The sequence below is a fragment of the Trachurus trachurus genome (genome assembly GCF_905171665.1).
Source record: "Trachurus trachurus genome assembly, chromosome: 5".
Lineage (NCBI taxonomy): Eukaryota > Metazoa > Chordata > Actinopteri > Carangiformes > Carangidae > Trachurus > Trachurus trachurus.
The window spans coordinates 13,589,704-13,611,540 of NC_139896.1; the positions used below are offsets into that span (position 1 = coordinate 13,589,704).

Here is a 21,837-nt window from a genome sequence, read left to right on the forward strand (position 1 = left end):
CCAGTGTTTCTCTTCTTATTAGATTAAAGGTCTGTGAAATTACATTCATGTTCTTGACGATCAAAAAATACAGTGAAAGGCAGAAAGAAGCGTCACCATTCCATCTGAACTTTGTAAGTTGAATTAACATTATTCTAAAAACACAGTCACAAGCTGCGTTCAGGGAAGAACTCTTACAATAAAACTCATAATAACAAATGAAAGAAATCAGGGCCAGGATCATTCACCGTATCAATAAACAACTTTATCAGTATAACCCAACTCGCCATTGTTTTTTGTCTATAACCTAGACTCTAATATTTACATGGCAAGGTGCCAAATCTTGAGTTTACATCGACAAGCAAACTTAAGCACGTGTTAAAATGCTGGAGTAAAAAGCAGTTGGACCGTCCCCCAGACACGTTGTGTTTCACTGAGCAGTCGTGGGACTGATGGACAGGAGATACCTCGAGAGGAGTTGAGTATGGAGATGTGACATGAGGTACTGACCCTGAGTGAGGGAGTGCAGTGGCAGGCCGGTCTGTCCGGGCTGGATGGTGAGCAGCCCTTGCCTCTGAAGGTTGAGCAGATGCTGCTGCTGGACCTGCTGGACCTGCAGGAGCTGCTGCTGGAAGGCCAACTGCTGCGCCGACACCTGCTGCTGGTGGCGAGAAGAGAGAGAAACACGCCATCAGCAAACACACAGGCAGCGAGCGTACAGTCGCACAACTGTAGGATGAATGTCAGGTTTGTACACTGCTGTGCGCTCTTGAGGAAAAAACATTTGAAGTGCAAGGCCACAGAGTTCATAGTTCAGGTTGTAAAAAATAAACATCCTCATTCATGAAAACAACTTGAATGGCTTTCACATATGCGAACACACAAAACAGCACGGTGGAACTTTCATAAATTTTGCCTTTAGTGTGGGTTTGTCTGGGCCCACTTAAGACAGGTGGACTATACATCTCTCTCTCTCTTAATTAATGAGGAGTCGGGAGGCAAATGACAAACAACGAAACAACATAGTTAATCATTCATAATAAGAGCCACAGGAATTTAATTACAGCCATTCATAATTCAGCAAACAACGTGTGACTAAATCAAAGTGCTTAATAACCACCCTGGCAACTCTCACAACTCTCCCAGGCATGGCGCTGCGTTCAGGGACACACTCTTCCCCCAACCAGCACAGCAGGCTGTGTTCAATCACACACTGTGGACTGACTGAGAGATAGTTGCGTTGTTGATCTTACTGTGCTACAGCTGTTTCATCAAGACACGTCTAATGAAATACTGGTGTGCCTTTGCTGATTTTTTTTGGGGGGGGGGGGGGTTGAGGGATTTTGGCTCTGAAAAGTGAAACGTGTGAACTTTGATATGATGAAAAAGTGATATGAGAGTGCAGAAGAAAATGGAAAGGAGAAAAAGACAGACGGAGTCAGAATAATAAATAGAAGGAAATTATCTAATATCCCCAATCTCCTATGAGTCAAAACAAATGAGAGATGCTATTTAGATAACAAGGGCACGGAGGAGCGAGTGAGATGACTTTTAACCCTTTCAACAATCCTGACTCTCCACAGCTCCACGGTCGGCTCACTGAGATGTCTCATTGCTGTAAATGAAACAACAAGATCTATCAGGACACCTTCTGTCTTTTCCAACAGATAAGGATAAAGTAAGCACGCCTGAGACTCAACAGGATACTGGGCCTGTTTATGAGTATACAAGGCCAGTTGTCAAGCTGGCGGGCGGGTGGAGAGGAGGGGGCACTAAAAGCAGTGCCGGGGCTGCCAAGCTGTGCACCGCACCCTGTTACCAAACACAGGATACACCACTTTGTTTACTTCTCACAATTGAGTGCATACAAAAAAGGTCTCGGTGCAACGCGGCTGTCAGGTCACTCGCTGGCGGCTCTGAAACCACTGAAACAGCCAGATAAAATGTGCCCCCACCCCCCCTGCCCACCCTCATTCGGCTTGTCAAAAGGGTCTAGCGGCCTTCCTCTCCCTCCCCTCGCTCCCCTCCCTCCCTCCCTCCCTGCTGCCCCACACCCTGCCTGCTGCTCCTGTGTTGGCTCACTAAAAATAAAGCTCTGGGCAGCGTGGGTCTATTACAGCAAGAGAGGTCGTCTCATTGGATCAGTCAGGAGAAGAAGGCGCTTTTGACAGTGGAAGCGGGAGGGTCATAATTGAGGAGTAACCACACTCATTCACAGACTCATGTGTGACCCAAAATAAGAGAGGGGAAAGTGAGATAGAGAAAGAATAGAAAGACACAATAGAAATCTTAGAGGTTGCAGTGAAATCCAGGATGTAGTTGGCCTCTGACTTTCTCTGATCTGTCCTGTTTATGAAAGGTGGTTGCTTCTTTTTTTCCCCCTCCTCCATCAGCACAAGTTTCTCATGCCCTCAGCGCTTTTTCTGTTCTCCAGCTCCTCCCTGACAGCCCGAGACAAAGATAATAGCACTACAGAGGTGGGAGTTCACAAGGAACAATGTCTTTTATCAAAATGCTAAATAAACAGAGGGTGGTTTTTAAGAAAAAGGGAAGAAAGAAAAATCAAGTATTGCAAATGAATTTAACTCCTTTCTCCCTCTACGTCTTCTTTTTTCTTTCTGGTCCCATCAGCTGACAGGAGCTCCTGTGCGCTCCCAGCAGGCAGACACATTAAAAACCCCAGACCCAATAGACCAAATAAGAGGTTAACAAGAAGTGGCACGAGGGAGAGAAAAATACAGTCCCTGACAAATGATAAAGAGTGGCAGTGGCAGGCCTTTATTGTCAAGCTTCAAATATAAAGTTAAAGATCTTTGAAAAACTAAATTTTGATGTCTTTAAAATAAAAGAGGCACAAAGCAACAACAGGGGGTTATTGTCTGGCAGCCACAGGGGAGTCACTGCATAATTCTTATTCTGTCTTTTGATGGCTGCTAGAAATGCGACTGAAAAAAGAGAGAGCGATGGGGAAGAGAAAGAAAACATCGGCGGAGGGGGAGAGCCTCTCGAGGCTGCATCTATTTCCTGTGATCATACATAATATGCTTCAAAAGTTGTTTTTTCTTTTATTCTCATGCTCCATTCAACTGATCAATTGCACCTCCTCACCCCCACCAAAAACCCCCACACCCCCTCCCCCCTTCTTTTCTCCCCTGCTCCTCCAGTGTTTACATCAGATGCGACTTGGTGACAGGCCCTATCTGAGGCCGAGGAGCTCTGCTGTCATGTTGATTTATGGGAGCATCACACCACAACTTGTCCAAACTGAAGCCCGCAGTTCATTAATTAGGGAGCTACGACTTTGAAGTTGGGAGCTTCGACAGCACACGGACGTGTGCGAAGTGTGAGCATGCGTGGAGATGTGTGTGCGTGTCTGCTTTTAACACTGGGCTTAATTTTCTATGCTTCCTCCACTCTCCAAACATGGAACTCAATGGGGACAACAGCAAAAAAAAAAAATTCCCAGATTGTCTTTGAACTTCTTCTGACCGCACAATAATAATTTGCTTTGTCCACAGTGATGCCTGTATCCTCCAGTCATTAACACGCATTAAGCTGCTGCCTATGAGCAAGCCCTGCTGTACTGGAGGGAGCAAAGGAGAGAGAGCGAGAAAGATGGAGAGAAAAAAGAGAAAAAAAAAACTCAACACAGGCAACAAAGCTGGGAGCGCTCTCTGCACTGATATCTCACAATTACATGCCTTCTCTTCCTCTGCCATTTCCATGTTAATTACCGAGAAAAGCCTCTCAGATTTATATGCTCCGTGTTCCTGCCTTTCTCCCTTCTGCCTTTCATTATGTCCTACATGAGGCTCACAGGAGCGGTCATCTCTTTGTTGCACAGGACACTTGTTTACTTGGAAAAAAAAAAAAATCTAGAACAATGAACTAAGGCTCAGGCTCTGTAAAATGTTATACATTTAATGTGGAGGTGCTTCCAGAAAAGGAGACACCGTATTCTTAGCACAGTATCAGTCAGTTGTTACCATTTATCCAGCAAGTCTGACATGCTAATCAGAAGCATGAGTGCACTTGATTCTCCCCCTCTCCTCTCTGCTTTAACCACAGTCTGGAAGCAGATGGGGTTGAGGGAGGGGGAGGGGGGGGGACACACACATGCCTTCCATGCTCTGTCTGGCCAACGGCTTTGGTAATGGCAGGCGGTTGGAGTGATGTCAGCCTACCTCTTTACTCTGCTTGCTGCCTGCATGCTGCTGCTGCTGTTGTTGCTGCTGCTGCTGCTGCTGCTGCTGCTGCTGCTGCTGCTGCTGCTGTAGGAGCTGGAGGTGGAGCTGTTCCTGCTGCTTTTTGTAAAACTCTTGGAGTTGCTGCTGCAAAAAAAGCACGATGGCGACATGTGAGTCAAAGTCTGTCAGTCACAGAAACTCAGCAGTGGGTTTTGTGAGAATTTTCAATACTTTGAGGAATGTTATCTTTGAGGCTTAGGATAAAAAAAAGGGGAAGAGTAGCAGTTCAAAGTGAATTTATCTTTTGTGAAACGGTATACATAAGAAGAGTTTTCACTCCAAAAAGAGACATCCACCATATGAAAGATGTGATGCGCTGTCTGCTGAAATGATTCATGACTGGAGTGCCGGTTGTACATTACCTGCTGTAACATGAGGGCCTGTTGCTGCTGGAGAAGAACCTGGAGCTGCTGAGGGCTCAGGACTTGCTGCTGAAGGATCTGCTGCATCTGCTGTGGAGTTATCACTTGAGGTGTCATCATAGCCACTGACACTGGAACCTGCACAGACAATCACAGCAGGCACATAGATGTCAGAAAACATTGCCCACCAGTCCACAGAGACAGCTCTGAGTGGGTTAAAGGGCTAAATATATAGAAGTTGCAGATAATAGTAGTTAAAAAATGCATAAAATATATCTCAGTAGTCAGTAATAATAATAATATGTATAGATACAGGTATACATCATTGGTGTGTCCTTATTTTTGACTGCATTCTACAATTAATCTTAAGTGTCATCCTCATGTGTTAAGAACTGCACATGCCCTCCGACAAACACACAACATATCGATGCCTCTAACCATTATGACACCAAACCAGACTGAGGCGGGCTAAAGGACAGCTGGGCGTGTATCACGCCTGTAGAGTAAACAGCCAGCTGCATCCACCCTAACCTCCATCCTCCGACCTTCCCCTCTCTCCCATTCACACACACACACACAAACAAAAACCCTTCAACATCGTCATATGATCTGTTTCTGCCGAGATGCTTCTCAGAGCTTGCCATTTACACAACGTGGCAAATATGCCATACCTGAGGACGTGAAAGATTGCCTCAAAAATGCCGCTGTTCGCACACGCACGACATGTCATGTGAGAACATTTCATTAGAAACGCTGTCAACAGCGATCTATTATTGTGGAGATATAGAGTGCCTGGAGGAGGAGCCACGTTGAAGAACACGCAGGCCTCTAACTAACTCCCAGTAGAAAGGTGTGAGTGCATGACTCCTCAAAACAAGTGATTTGTTGTGACACTGAAAAGAGCCCCCACAGTTGTCAGGGTGCCTTAATTGCTCCGGCGGCGTAGGGGACTCAGAGTGTGTCTGGATGCTGCCACTCACAGCCATGATGTGCAATACAATTAAAAGCTCCTTCCCTGGACATTTGTATGACAAACAGCAACTAAGATGTACTCGATAGTGCTGCGTCTTTGCAATTGTCAAGATGTTGTGGAGATTGTTCTTTTGTGTACATGCACATATACATTAGTCTGTATGTGCCTGAGTGTGTGTTGGGAGTGTGCACTCTGTCTCGCAGGCTGATGTCAGCAGCTGATAGAGCGGACATAACGGGTGACAGTCTGTCTTCACCAAGGTTACCCAAATTGTGCGGCCGCCTTATAGCTAATGACACCCCTTTGAATTTTTCATGCATTTCTGAATGTAATTTAGCTGTTTAAAATCTCGTCCGGTAACTAAGGGGCTTTACTTGACACACACACCATGCATGCATATTACCTTATTCATTCTCCCCATTGTAGCATAAAAGAAAAACAAAGCACTGCCATAATGAACAGCTTGTACTGCTAATGCAGAGGAAAGGGCAGTGATGTCAAATAGGACGGACCAGCTTTGATGCTCTCCGTTAACTTTATTGAGCAGTGCCAGACTACATTGTGCTGTGTTCTTCTGGCCCCAAGAGAATGAAGGAGGCTCAGCCCCACCCAGGACTAACACACACTTCACATTTCTCATTTTCAGCACCAGGCATAGAGGCGCGGGGAAGAAAATGCAATATTAATTCCCCCCTGTATTATGTCTTAATATGCAGTTCATCTTGACTTTTGCACATGACTTGTCCTGTCATTTGAATAGCCCCGGCCTCCCATTTCCTAATTTCACAGTCATTATCCACTGAAGTCCTTTTTTCTGGGCATCGCTAATTTTGATTAACTATTTTGAAGGTCAAGCAAGCAGTCCTGTCCTGCTGTATGCAAGTGTCACACATGCAAACGCCATACGTGATATGATATATAGTTCCCGTCTAAATATGACATTTACCCCCCACGCGCACCAAGAATAAATAATAATGCCCCCTCCTCCTCTCTCTCTCTTTTTTTTTAGATTTACTTTAACTACATGCATTAAAAATCTACTCCATATTTGTCATGCTCTATTTTTTACTACCGTGTTAAAACTGTAAATTTAGTCATATTTTCAAAAGTATAATCATTTTGTCATACCGTATTATACAGAGTGTGATGTGAAAAGGAGGGAAAGCAAACTTCAAGTTAACACAGAGGGGTTTACACACTTAACCAGCTCTCAATAGCTGCCAATTGCTTCACAAATTACACTGAGATTTTACTCAATTTAACTGTCTTAATTCTTTACACCTGAGGTGTGTATCTCATCATGGTTTCACACTTCGCCTTGTCACAAGCGTCTGGCTCACAGTAACTACAGCTCGAGCAGCTTCCTCTGTGCTCAGCCCCAGCAAGAGGCTATTACAGACCCCCATTTTATTACCCATTACTACTGAGGTCATTAGCAGCAAGAGGGATTGTATGCTTCTTAACCTATTGATCAATGTAACTACTACCATTTAATCCTGTGCTGAAGGAGTGAAAATCTGCCTAAGACTGGGTCCTATTGAGAGGAAGGGCGGGAGGGAGCACTTTAACTGAAAAATATTGCCCTGGCCTCTGTATCATGCCCATTTAACGCAAACACAGGACGCCAGTCGCCATTTAGAGCACTCCCATATGGTGCACTCCCTTATCTCTTGGATAACATCATGACTCCAGATGATCCACAAAAATATATCACCATCTAAAGATAGTCTAAAAGAAGGCTCGTACTGGGCTAATAACTGGAGGGATCCACTGAGCCCAGCTCTAATCTACTCCACCAATATGAGGGTGTGAAAAAGAGGACATTCTGAGGATGCCAGAAATAGCTGATGTTTATGAATTTCACAAAGGTGTGGTGCTCTCCAGGTGCCTCCCATACATAAACATTCAAACCTGGAACATTCTCACACAGCTGCAGAGTGACTGCAGGCAATATACTGTACCAGCACAGGCCTGCTGGCCACACACACACACACACACACACACACACACACACACACACACACACACACACACGACAAAGACACACAAGCACACACAAATCTAAACTGTGGCATGTTAACTGTCACAAGCACATAGGCACATGTGCAGCCTATAACACACTGTATATTTTCCATACAGAGCATAATCACATGCCTCCTCTGTTTGTTCAGTATGAAACTATAAATATATAACTGCCATTGAGTATAAATGTTTATAAAAAATAAATTAACATGTTTTTCCTATTTAAAATAATTACAGAAAATTTGTCTAAATATTAATTTTTCTGAAGATTAAGGCTCAGTCATTTCATATCACAATGCACAGCTTCAACACACACACATACACAGTACAGCATGCATTTGTCAGTAAGGACACCGACAGCTACCTTTCGAGCGCATACGACTCAATGTATGAAAATCTAATGAAGGAGCACAAACCACACATCTGAAAACATTGAGAGTTACTGATTCAGTTAATGAAGACGCTCCCCGAGCACCCGACACCCCCACCCCCACCCCCCCCACCCGCTTCTATCACAGCCAGAGGTCAAAGCCTGGTGAAAAGGAGTAGGGGTGAACAGGGCTGTAAGATAGCTCCTTTCCCTGCACTGAGGCAATTAAGAGGAACAGAAATGAGGGACAAGGAGGTGAATATCAGTGAGACCGGCACAGACGTTTCACTGGCCGCAAAGGTACAGCATGGCTGAGAGGGGGGGGGGGGGGAGAAGAAGAAAAAAAGAAAAGCTTAAAAAAAAGAAGAGAATTATCAAATTTTCATTTGTGCTCCCTGGGGTCATCTTGTTTTGTAGGGGCATCAAATGGAATGGAGAAGTAAAAAAGAAATAACAAGCCCTAGAGAAATCACAGAGTCTAGTCCGTTTGATGCTGTTGTTTTACCTTGGCCTGCAGTGGCGCAAGGAAACGACTTCCCATCCTGACTGTGATCTCCTGCATGGAAATGTCACCAAAATGAGGATTTCACGGGAGCTATTGTACTTAAGTGAAGTGTGAACATAATTAGTCGCCGACAAGACTGGGAAGACTAATTCCATATTACCCATTCAGGTTGATTGAAATCTCTGAGGTGGAGAACATTTATTCTTTCTGCAAAACACAGAGGCAGCACACTCACAGCCTTTTCCCATAATAATAATAATAATAATAATAATAATAATGATAATAATAATAATGATGATAATAATGATAAAAAATAATAATTATAATGTAAAATGAAATATAAATTGTTACAAATATTAAGTGTACAAAATCACAAACTACACACGCTTCAATATTTAAAACAAAACTACTGGACAGAAGTGCTCATCCCTACATGTGTTAAAACCTCTGTAATTCCTCTCTCGTCATCCACAATCAAGCTGTTTTAAAAATGTTTACAGCTCAGATAAACAGGATAATCACAGCCACATTTTGTCTCCATATACGACACACTATAGATTTTGGACGTGGGGAGAGGGGGTGTGAGGGGGATGAGGCTCAAATCATTCGCAGCAACTGTAAAAACAAAAGTTAAGATTGCATTTTAATTAACTTCTCGCCTACAAACAAACAGGTTTTTTCGCCGGAGCTGGTCCCAGTGTCGGGTTTAAACAAACAAACTGCACGGAGAAGTGAGCAGCCTTCCACCCCAACAATAACAGCTGAGCTGCTCACTGGACGCTGTTTCCCACACTGGAGGTACATGTAGACCCTAGTGCAGGTGATCACTGCTGAGAACACGCACACACACACGAACACACACACACACACAGCAACCTTTGCATCACCATGTTTGAGTTTTCAAAATTGTAAATGATTTGTATTTTTTTTTTTTTATATATTTTTGATTTTATCTTTTATCTACAATAAAAAAGTAAACATTTATTGGGAAAATGTATATATATTATATATATATTATTAATAGCAGTGATAATAACACTTGCTGTCTTCTTTTTCTTTTTAGTTATTTAGAAGTGAACATTTATGAACACGTGTAAAAATTCATTTGAGTGCCTTCCTTAAAAAACCAAAAAAAAACCTAAGTGCTTCATTGCATTTCTGATGTGTGACTCAATGTCTTGTCACTCTTTCTGACCTTTCAAGCCACACCTCCAAGTGCACATTTCACAGCCACACAGCAGCGTTTGAGCTCTGAAACCTGGCTCGCAAATCCAGGGTGACAATTACTATCCTATAGTATACACCACCGTTCACTGTTTCCGCCTTTCTCCTTATACCGTCACCGTTGGTGTGAACTGCGTGCCTGTGATCGATGGTTTACCAGCTCAACACAGTTACGCAACGACGCACGTCCTCAGATGCATTATTTGAGTCAGTTGAGATTTAATTAAGATCACAGCCTCTAAAATCCCATTCAAATGAAACTGTAGTCTAAAGACAATGGCTGACACGTTCTCGTGTAGATTGTTTCTATTCTTTGCACACCAGTAACGCAAAGCTAATCCTTGTTTCCATGACGGCAGACAAGAGGGCCACAAATTGTGTTGCTTCTTGACACTCGTAATGTTGTTGTGTTATGTGACTCATATAGAGTATACACAGCCAATTAATTTAATTATACAAAAAAAAGACAGTCAGTGTCAGCGGTAGGTTTATAGAATTAAGCAAAAAACAGGATGTGACTGACTAATTTTTCCAGGGGCAACGTGTCAATAGCATCACGATCACATCCTTTACAGTTTTTAAATATATAGGTCGTGGCATAGTTGAGTTTTGAAAAAGACTCTCCGCCACCAAACACTCTACACACCATGTAATCTTGTCATTATCCTCCCATCTCAACCCTTTGAAACACATGGCATCTCAAGTGTAGAGTTAATCTTCCTATCTGAAACAGAGACGCACACGTTCCAGGCAATAATGACCCTTAAAGAAAATGAATGAAAGCCGTTTTCAAGTAAAAACATGTTTTAGTCAGGAAAGCCGGGGAGTAACAGCAGAGAGCAGCTGGTGGCTCACTATATCACTGCTAAACTATTCCCCCATCCCTGCTCTCTGACTTGCCTGCCTGCTCCAGTACAAAGCGAAGACCGTCCCTGTAAAGGATACCCCAGCGAGCCGCGGGGCTCTGCCGGCTACCCCCCTGTGCCCCCCTCTCCGGGTACACAGCTAATATCTGGTTGCCTATGTCATGGTTTAGAAATGACAGGTGCTGGCAGCCCCTTGCCTTGACAGGCCACTGCACAAATAACGCCCCTGCCTGAAAGGGCTAATGCACTACTAATGAACAATAAATCAACTTTGATTACAAACTGTCAACCCAATCAGCTCGCACTCCAGCTCTCCCAAACTGCGAGCCTCGGCACAGCTGCACGGCATTACGGTGCACACTGGCCTGTTTAGGCTTCGCTCTCCTCCTTCTCACCCCTCTGATAGTCTCCTCCACTATTCTGCTCCATCTCTCCTTTCTGTCAGGCACCCACATTTCCAGACCTGATGCAAGGTGCTGAAACATTGCACCCAAAAAAAGAAAAAAAAGTTTCAGCTACATGGTGAATGCAAACATGTGAATCCTTTCTATAGTCGCACAAGTGTCTTACTTAAAATTATTGGAGTAAAAAATACAGAAATACTCGGGGGCATTAAACAACCAAAAGTCTGTCTGTAGCTGTTTTCTGTGTAAAAGCTCAAAGCTGTCAATCTGGACTCAAAGTTGACAGAAGAAAGAATGAAAGAAAATGACCACAACTTTCCCTCCTGAATGTACTCTACAGTCCCTTTGTTGCAAGTACTGACATACACAAACACACACACACACACACAGGCAAAAACATTCACAACCTCTAACTTTTCAGGAAGATATGAGCGATGACATTTGGAGTGACAGCGTGTCTCCAATGTGGTTTTGTGGTGACGGTGTCAAATATAGAGCTGTGCCAGCCTCTGTCTTAATTCACTGTGACACCATGAGGAGAGTGAGGATTAGTCCAGGCCATAGCCTGAGAGCAAGCAAAGTCTGACCAGCACTCATTACCTCAGAGCAACAAATCACCCCAAAACACACAACCAGCTAAGCCCAACCAATAACAACAAATAATAAAGTAATAAATAAAATAAAATAAGTCAAATCCTTACTACATAATATAAATGTCTCACCCTGGGAGTGTTTTAAGTAATGACATGATAATAACAAAAAAAAACAATACATTTTGAGCAAAGCAACAATGTAAAAGAGAAGACAAACCTGTGTCCTGTTTTTCCTAGAACTTTCCATAATTCAAACAGCACACAGTACAGTGCTGGATCCTGCTGAACTGGTTAGCTCACTATCAGCAAAGTAAACAAAACTAAACAAACAGTGTGAAATGGCAGTGAGAAACTTCACGTAAAAGGTCAGGAATCTAATACTGTAACTGACAAACAAGCACCGCAAAAAGGAAACTGTTGCACTGACTAAAAGTGAAGAGCTGAATTTCTGACAACCATCAACAGCAGAGTTTACACAGATAAACAGGAGCACCCAATCCATACAGTCTCATTTTGAGATGCAAAACAATCTGATACAGTAAATCACTTGCTTTTCATGTACTTCTCCTTTCACAACAAGCCTGTAAACTGTCAGTGTCTCACCGGCAAAGTAAGTAAGCCCTGGATAACTGCTCCTCTCACACAAACTGCATGACAAAATTAACCAATTACAATGATAGAACATCAACGGTAGACAGACAATAAGCCTCCTTTTCTCCTTCTCCCCGGTCAAATTAAATTGTCAAGTTTTTTTTTACACAAGAAAGCTGGCAAAATCACAGAAATCAATCATATTGACAAACCTGACAAACTCCATTTAGCTGGCAGGGTAAACAGAGTGCCGGGCCACGCGGTGTGGAGTGAAGCAGAGCGGAGAGCACGGCAGCAAGGGAAAGAGAGAGAGAGAGAGAGGGAGAGAGAGGGAGGGAGAGAGAGAGAGAGAGCGTTCTGGTGAGGGAGTCAGTGAGCGAGAGAGAGAGAGAGAGAGCGAGGTAGGGAGAGTAGAGGCACACAGGCAGGGAGGCTGAGAACAAGCGCTGCTGTGCTGTGGAGTCTCCAACCTTCCTCAGGATACAGACAGATTGCACGCGCAAGGTTGCTCCCTGGCTGACAAGATACAAAACTATCCAATCAACCACGCCCTTCTCCACCAATCACAACCAGCCCTCTAAACATAATCAATTCAAATGGGGCCACACAATAGGGAGCCGCGGGCTGGGCTGCAGGTGAACCCGTGCCTTTGTGTGGGGGCCCCTTTAAAAAAAAAAGAAAAAAGAAAAAAGAAAAAGACACAGTTGACGGCTGTTAACCCTTTGACCCCAGGCGGGACTCCGGCCGTGCTATTGAAACAATGGGAGCCTAAAGAAAAGAGGCCCTTTAATTAAACAACAGATAAGTAAACACAGCTATCCAGAGGAAAGAAAGAAACTGGCCCCGCTATCAGCCCCTTTATTGTTCTGTTAAATGGAACTGTTTACAGTGCCAGAACAAAGACACAACTCATTTCACATGCTGAAAACAACAAATGCACAAACAATTCAGATGCTTTGTAGTTATTTGGACTTTTTCTTCCCTTTTAAATTTCCCAAGCTGATACCACATGTATTTTATTTTTGAATAAAATAAGGCATTTATGAGAACAGTTTGTTTTGCCTTGTATTTCCTGGAGTAATACAAACGTGTACAATGTGTAGACCACAACATGCAACTCGTTGCAATACACTATGTTTGCGTGTATTTGGCTATTTAAAAAAGAATCAGCCACAACAGTGCAAACTTTTTTTCTGCTCAGTTTTTAAACACTTATATTCCAGTTTGGTCTCAGACAAGCTAAAAGCACTTTCATTAATAGCTAACATTACACCAGCTACCAGGCAATCCATCCAACTCCATCCCAATGAGAGCAATTAGCTGTCATGATATCATCACACTCTTTAACATCCATGTGCACTCAGTGAGGGAAAAAGACAGGGGAGGAAAACAGGATCCTGCCACCTACTGGAGATCTCACTGAACTCACCAGGAGAGAGAGAGAGAAGGCAGAAAGAAAAGCCTCTACCTCCTCTCAATGTATATATTTATATACAGTACATATATACATACGTGCAATCTTCCAACAATGTTACATCTCAATATTTGTTTTAATTTCAACTCCATGTGTATGTTTTACTTTTCATACAAACTGTAGGAATCATCAGGAAATTAAAGGAGTTGCTAATCAGACCTACTTTTAGTGATAACAATAAAATCAGGTTCACTAAGTTTTGCAGAGACTTAACAGTGAATTAGAGGAAAGGCATGAGGCAAGATTAACACCTCACTTTGTTAATTATCATAACAATAAACACAAGAGCTGAATAACAGAGCTCTAAAACACAGCTCATATCAACAGCTATAAACCCTTGGCCAGGGATGAAGGAATGTTCATGGGACGCATTCCAGTCCGCAAACACACTGGTAAAATAAACAGAGCGCCTGCATAACAAGCCACTGCTCTCATCTGCTAATAACTAACAATGAGCTTTGCTAAGCTGGCCTGACCTATATAAATTATTGACTGGGACACCTCAAGTGTCAAAAATGACAATTCCAATACATATCATAGGGAATAATTAAGTGGAAGAAAAGGCGCTTTTATTTTCTATCTGACACTCTCAAGACAGCTCACACAAAAAGACAGTGACATGCAGGCATGTGCTTACAAATGCATGCACACGCACACACAAATACACACATGCACAAAGTGGTTTAGGCAACGGCCACACTCTTCTCCCCCAGCACTCTCCCTGGGGTGGTATGTCGGCGTATTCTCAATAAAACACCTTCTTAGCAGTAATAGGCCACTGTTCTCATTTCAACGCTCCCAAAGGCCTCATGATAAATTTAGCAGACACACAGTTCAAGCTTCTCCTCTCACACACTGTCTTTCTAATCCATTGCCTCTGTGCCTGCGCTATGTAAAATAATTACACATATGTGTCGATGCGATACACACGCTATATAGATTTTTTTTCTTTTTGGTTCTCGTGCACTGAGAAACATCAATATCCTTGAGCCTTGAACCCGCGTCCCCTGTGATAGTTTACAGAGAGTACTGAGCGACTGTGTTCATGACAGAGTGGATGACATTATAAAATACTCCCATTTCCTGCTTGAGTTAGAGTGAAAGTATGAGTTAATGTCTGGTCTGGCCAGAGCCGCTCGGCTCTAGCTAAAGATAACGAGTCAGCTCCGATTACAAAGCCTTCCCAAAACACTAACACAGCCAGTGAATAAGCTGCACCGGCATGCCAGCCAGTGTCTTACTGCTACCAGAGAAAGAGACGGAGAGAAGCAGAGGGGAAGTGGTGGAAAAAAATACACAACTACACTCATTCCTTTTCTTGAGAGGCTCTGGTGACCTGGACTATTGTCATGAGAAAACAAACACAGTCTGTGTCCCTGTGTGTGTGTGAGAAGTAAATCATTGTTTACTGATGGAGGGAGTCAGCAGGGCAGGTGTGGGACCTGTATAAATAACAGCTGCTCTATATAATATCACCAAGGCAACAAAAGTACTTTTTACATTCACATCAGTATACCATAATGTGGGCTCTTTCTCGTGTTGCTGTATGTTTTATATACACATCATATGTCCAGCCATCAAAGTCAACAGAGACACAAAGCATTTCATGACAGATATAAATCAAACACTTATCAATTGTGTTATCCAGGCTACATCTACAACACTTAGACTTTGCACAATTTTGAAAGAGCCTACATTTGATTTGAGGCAAAAACTGTTATTTGCGGAGCCACTCACTTGCACTGACACCAAGCAGGATAGTTGTATGTCATTTCTGCAGCAGCAAAACAACAGCACAAAAGCCCCTTTGAAGAGGTGGAGTAGTTTCACTGTATTTCTATTTTGAAGTCAAGGATAACAAAACCATTAGCCTTTATTTTACTTGACTTAATTTTTAATGTTAGCTGCACGTATTTTTAGTTGGTTATTTACTTGTTCCTAACTTAAACTGTTTCATTATTTTAATACTACTGAGTCTAATTTATTGCTGCTGATGTGTTTTTTCTTGTGTGTGTGTGTGTGTTTTAAGATTTCAATTGTATTTCACTTGTTTTGACATGACAGTGATCTCACCTTTTAACATCTGCAACCTAGCAATACTCCCTCTGATACTCGAAATAAGTCATATTTGGAGTGAATGAGGTTATCACCCGAAGCAGAGTAGAGTTACAGTAAGTCACGCCTGAGTCACCATGTTCCTCCTGGTCTATTATATACGAGTTTGGTTATTTACTTTTAATTTCAGCATTCAGGAACACTTTGTTTAGTCAGCACATGTGAACTCTTGTATTTCCTGAGGTGATAGCCAGCGTATAACGGAGCTTCAGCGTGTACCGTCTAGTGTGGTTTTTCACTTAGTCAAAACAAGAACACTTAAAGGTTTGAACAACATCGATTTCAGGAGGTGGGGGAATTTTCTGCCTTGTCTTGTTTGATGATTGATTCATCTTTGATTTAAATCAGAAGCTATATTAATACACAGAAACTCAGTGCAGTACAGGATTTAAAATAAGCAGTAACAATGTGTGTGGGGGAGGTAAAAATAACCACTATGACCACTAAATTTGGACGAAGCACCCATCAATTTGATTACACTGCACTGTAATTAAGCTGTTTTGATATCTAATTGCAAATACATTAGATCTCGTATCATGATCACAATTTTTTGGGCAGAGAACAAGCAAGTTTTGTTCTGTGGGTGGCTCCTGTCATCGCGTTTTACAGAAGACTCTCCAACTGGGGCACACGGTGAACTGATAACACCGTTAACGACTGTGATTAACTGTTAAGCTAAGCTTGTGTGTGGTGTTATTAAACAGTATTTGTTAACTTGTCCTGTTTCCAACAATGACCAATAAAACTCCTCAGGCACATTCCTGGAGATAATAGATGTAAATGACCACTCTACTCTTCAAATTAATGAGACAAGCACCACAATTGCAACAGAACAAACTAAGGTTACTGTGTTTTCATGCTTTTTCCTCAAGACTGGGTGTGACTACACGGGTGACTAGGCTGAGCCCTGTGACAGTTTACGGTGTGATGTCCAACACAAATATAAAATACAACTCCAACAAATTATGTCCTTGTGTAGCTGAAGGCCCTTCTGTGTCTGGATCCCTCTTACGCTGTCTGAGTGAGATGATATTTCTCTTGCTTTTCTCTAACAAAAAGTGAAAATGGATTCAAAGAGCTGCCTAAAGTGTGCGACGACACCCAAAGAGAAACCGCATTGTGAGTTGATGCCGACTTGACTGCACCTTGCATGGCTGTTAGTGTATATTAATGCTATGGTTGACTGTGCTTCCATCCATCCTTCCACCCCTCCGCAAAGGGCGTGTGAATCACTCCAAACAACATACACTTGACATCAAGATATAGCGCCAGAGGATGACACAAAGATACAACAAACTTTAAGGAGATGTGTGTGGGTGGGTGTGTGTGAGTGCGTGTGTGTGTATCTGTATCTGGGTGGATGACTGAGTGGGGTGGAAGGTTGAGAGGGTTCACCGCTTGAAGAGAAACATCAGGCCTTAAATGAAAAGAGGATCCTGAAAATGGTAGAGTGGCTCCCAGTGCTGTGACTGGAGTCAATTCGACAGTCATCGTCTTGGCCGGGAGAAAACAGCCCCGCCTCCTCCCCGTCTCTCTCTCTTCTGCCTCCCACCCCACAAGTCTCTGCTTGGCTGCGTGGAATCGGGACAGATGACTTCATTCTGACAGGATTATCCCAAACCTGGTTCTAATCTATACAATACACATAATACATTTTTACAATATGACAAGGAAAACAAGCAGCCAAAGAGACAGCTTGATCCCGGGGTTCCACGCAAGCACCGGCCTCTGTGTTGTGTTGATCATTCCTGACAGATTGTATCACCTCAAAGCAACGCACGCGTCAAAATGAGATTTCATTACGGCATCACCTTGAGACTTTTTACAAACACAAAGCCGTGAACCCCTTCCGAGGATCACGCACACAGCTGATGAATTATGGGAATTTACCTCTCGAGACGCTTTCACAGGCTGACACAGAAGCTACTCTGAGGGACACTTTGCTTGAATATCGACACCTGGGGGTAAAGGAAGCTTCAACCCAGAGTATTCAGAATAAAACACAACACTCTTAAGAGTTATAGGATGTGATCGATAGCTCTCTCATGTCCAAATGCTAGATTTGACACTAGAAACAGCAGCAGGTTGACGTAGTTTAGCTCTAAGCCTGAAAACATGGGAAAAGGCTCCTCTAAAGCTCATGAGCGGACATGTTTAAACTAATTTGTTTAATCCAAGCAAAAAATCCGGAGTGTAAAGTGTAAAAACATTGTGGTTTTACTCCAGTCACTTCTCTGATCTGGCAACCTCATGGCGACAACCAGACTCCAGTCTCACTATTTCCCCAGCTGCAGCCGGTAGCTACAAATTGTGGTGAGACCTTTTCATCTCGCTTACTGGCACAAATGACTCTATTTCCCCAAAATGTCAAACTAGTCCTTTAAGTGCCGATACAGTTTGAATACAGCAGAAGGTATAAACTATGAAGACTTATTTTGGTGCAAGTGGTTATGTCCACATGCTCTGTGAATTATCTCCTGCCCTGCGTGAAACAACCTGCAGAGATTTGAACGTTAATAGACTGGTTAATCTTGGCAGGCTTAGAGCAGTCGTTAACTCAATCAATTAGAAACTGGCAATGCTTTCATTTGGTTCCGAGTGTTTTGGGAATGTGCCACCTCTCCTTCTGCCTCTATATGTTCAGCACTTCTTCCTCTTGGTCCATCTTTCCTTTCCTGTCTTTCAGCTTCAGTATTTTTCTGGTCTAAAATTACTTCCGTTTTTTAAAAATGTAAACTCGCATTGTCTCGCTCAGGTCTCCCTATATCTCATAGCATCTAACCCAGAACATTAATCCAGTCTTGTGCTCACTGTCACCTCGCCATTGGGCTACCACTGTCATGCCACTTTGGGCCACTGGCCGACTGGGCTGCGGGAACACCTCGAAATGCTGCCTCAGATCACCCTGCAGCACTGGCTGAGCTCCAGCTGACAGGCTTCGGCCTAGTGCTCTAATGACTTACAGATTGGAGCGCTGTGGTATACATGTGTCAGGACAATGCCATGGGCCTACTGCAAAAACAGTAGGAGAGGGAGAGAGAGAGAGCCGGCGGCTTCTCCCTGTCCTGTCAGACAGAGGCTTGGCCCCTGGATTGTGTCACATCACGCTTCCCCCCAACAGACCACAAATGAAGGATGTGAAGAGCAAATGTGGGGAGGAGGGGCGTCGGAGGGGCGCTCTACAACTTAAAAGGCTTTCATCCTGTAAACTGAAAAGACATTATCTTTTGACCTGGAGATGCCCTCTGTGAGGCTGTACACTATGGTGTGAAAACACAGACAGAAAGAAAGAAAGAGAAAGAAAAAAGCAAAGTAGAAGAAAGAGGTGAGAATTGTGGCTTCAGCTACTAATACTATAGATAAGAAAATGTCTACTGCTATGTTTTGAAACATTATCGGTGGTTTCTATGTGTGAAGAATAACAAGTATGGCACCTTTGACATCATGAGAATGTTCAATGCAACATTTATCAGATTATGGTGAATAGTATTTCTCGTTATAAAACAAAAGGCCAACACATAATTATAATAAATACAAAAAACAAAGAAACCCAGAGGATAGAGATGTTCTTTTACAGTGGCTTCAAACTCCTTACAAAGACACGATACTTTATGATGAAACTTAAAAGCTCTCAAAAGTGTGAAGGGAATTTTATCATCGCCTTCCCTCAGCTCTGCAGACTGTGTATGCTCTGACTGCAGCTGCGTCGGTTAAGCCTACAGTATCTTTACCTCCCTACATTATTCACCTGCCTCTTCTGCAACGGCCATTCATCCATTCTCATTACAATCAGTGCTGTACACAAAAATGTCATTCATGCAGGGTTCACACAGGTAAGTTCGGCTGGCCACTGGCCATGTCTCACACTGTACCAGTGGCATGAATAATGAAGTCCAATCTCAGGCATAATTGTAGACAGGTTACGAGCGCAATCTCAGCATTACGCTGACAGGGAGGACACCATGTTGACACAACATCTTCGGCTCAGCTGAATGCCACATAATCCCCTGTAGGAGGTGGATGCCTACCTAAGATCCCTCGCAATGAGGTGTAGTTAACCAGCCAGGCTTGTGAGCAACACCACAAATGAGCTTCAATTTCCCCCTACCCCCACCTTGGTGCTGGTGGACTATCAGCGAGGGTCCGACAGTGTTGTTCCTAATTACCTATTTCTCCACTCCTGATCCTGCAGCTGGCATAATTAGTTACCTGGGGCTTCAATCCAATTTGAAGTGATGACAAGAAAGTGATCCATGAAAAAGTAATAAGTTAAATCCAATTTCAGCCTGCCTCTAATTAAATGCACATGGAACTAATGAGTCAAACCCTACCATTTCACTGATAATGGTAATTAGCGAGGTGGGAGTTGCCGGCTCTTGTCGTCGTGCCACTGTAGGTGTGAAGCGCAAAAGGTAAAAGTGGCATGGATTCTTTTAATTACACGTGTCATTCTGTCAATGTAATTTACTGGCTTTTTGACCAGTCAAGTATGTTTAGCTGCTTTCCAGCCGGCGCAGCTGCTGTTTGTATATGTAGTCTGATTAAAGCACCTCTAGGCTTGCTGAGTGTACAGAGGAGGCATCTTCATCCAGAGGCAGCGGTGGGCGGTGCAGGGGTGAGATGGGTGGGGGTGCATGTGTGTGTGGTGGTGGTGGTGGTGGTGGTGGGGGGGGGGGGCACACCACTGTTGGAGATATAAAACCAAAGAGCCATTTAATGCTGATCAAGGATTCTGAGGCTTGTTTGACTCATATTTTTTTCCCTTTACTACTCTATGCAGGTCATTTTTTTCAGATGTTCTGTATATACTGTGCTTCATTATTTTTGATTTGAATAAGAATGAATTGGAAAGTGAGTCACATCTCCAAATGAGTAAAAGTCTCTCTGCACATCTCCTTGTGCCTAATGGGAAGACCGCTGAGATGAATGGAGCCTCGTCCGCAGATCAGGTGCTTTTATGGGGTGTCAGCTTACTACACAGCCTCATAATTGTTGGATCATGTCTTTTGATGACCCAGTCCAGCTCAACAGAGAATCATTATCCAGGCTGTGTGATGGAGATAGTGAATGTTCTGTATGTGCAGAGGGCTCCTCCAAGCTCGGGTTTGTTCTTAAAAGAGGAAGTGAGATGAGACTCAGACCGTTACCCTCTGGTGTTTCACAAAGTGTGTTTGTGAGAGAGAGAGACACACACATACACAGAGACAACAAGAGAAACCTCACCAGCAGAAAACCATGAGTGGAGAAGAAAAAAAAACAAAAACAAATGTAATACATCCACACACAGAGCAGCGCACTGATGTTTATGTATGAACACTTGGCTTTAATCTGTGTGTGTATGTGGCTGGAGTGTGTTTAATTAGCAGAATATATAATTCAGAGACAAACAAACACTTGCCTGGACCTGTGGATCTTTCATAATGGCGGTTTCAACCGGGCAAAATGTAACATACGACATTAGAGAACAGGCAATTTATGGTGTCAGTTAGATACTACAGCAAGCCTGTGCTCTCTTCACAAGAACAGGGCAGGGGAGGGGAGGGGAAGGGATGTGGGGGAAAGGGCCCGACTCTCTTTTCAATAGCTGAGTGACAGCTTGGCCAAGCTCTCTGTATACATTAATAAATTAGAATTTTAATTTTCTCTTTGTCTGCAGGAGATGGTCTAGTACTTCACTATGTACCAACAACTGGCTGTACGCTGGAATCTGCCGTTGTGGTCCCCTCTGTTGACCTCTGCAGCACAGTTCCCTGCCAGGCTGGGGAAACTGTTTAGTTTGATCCTTTCAACTTATTTGAATCCTGACAAATATGCACACAACTGAAAGGTCATCACAGTCATATTTCATCCTCTGGAGCTATTCCGAAGACATCTGCACAACAAAGAGGCTTTTTCACAACCTGACATTAGACCTAGCTGCTACAATAGCTCATTAAAAAGGGCCCCCAATGGGATAGTAAGGGTATTAAATATTATATATATACACACATAGAGAACAGGGCCGTCGTATTAATTACCAAATATGCCCCCAAGTCGTTTGCAATTTCACACTGACACAAACAACTGCTCCTGGTTCAAACAAAGATATACATCTTTGAGCCAGCTGATCTGA

At 43.2% G+C, this 21,837-nt stretch overlaps 1 protein-coding gene across 8 annotated transcripts in view; it reads right to left on the reverse strand.

Annotated features, from left to right (window-relative positions):
* Window positions 1–21,837, reverse strand: part of foxp1b (forkhead box P1b) — a 150,130-nt gene that overhangs the window by 32,295 nt on the left and 95,998 nt on the right. For 5 of the 8 annotated variants that reach the window (XM_083971023.1, XM_083971022.1, XM_083971024.1 and 2 more), the window contains 3 exons: window positions 4,589–4,726; window positions 4,164–4,310; window positions 490–640 (listed from right to left, as the gene is read on the reverse strand). In XM_083971023.1, the coding sequence (XP_083827149.1) occupies window positions 490–640; window positions 4,164–4,310; window positions 4,589–4,726 (436 nt within the window). Of the gene's footprint in view, window positions 1–489; window positions 641–4,163; window positions 4,311–4,588; window positions 4,727–12,348; window positions 12,474–21,837 lie in introns of those variants that run through there. The other 3 variants (XM_083971029.1, XM_083971027.1, XM_083971028.1) reach the window with 3 other exon arrangements.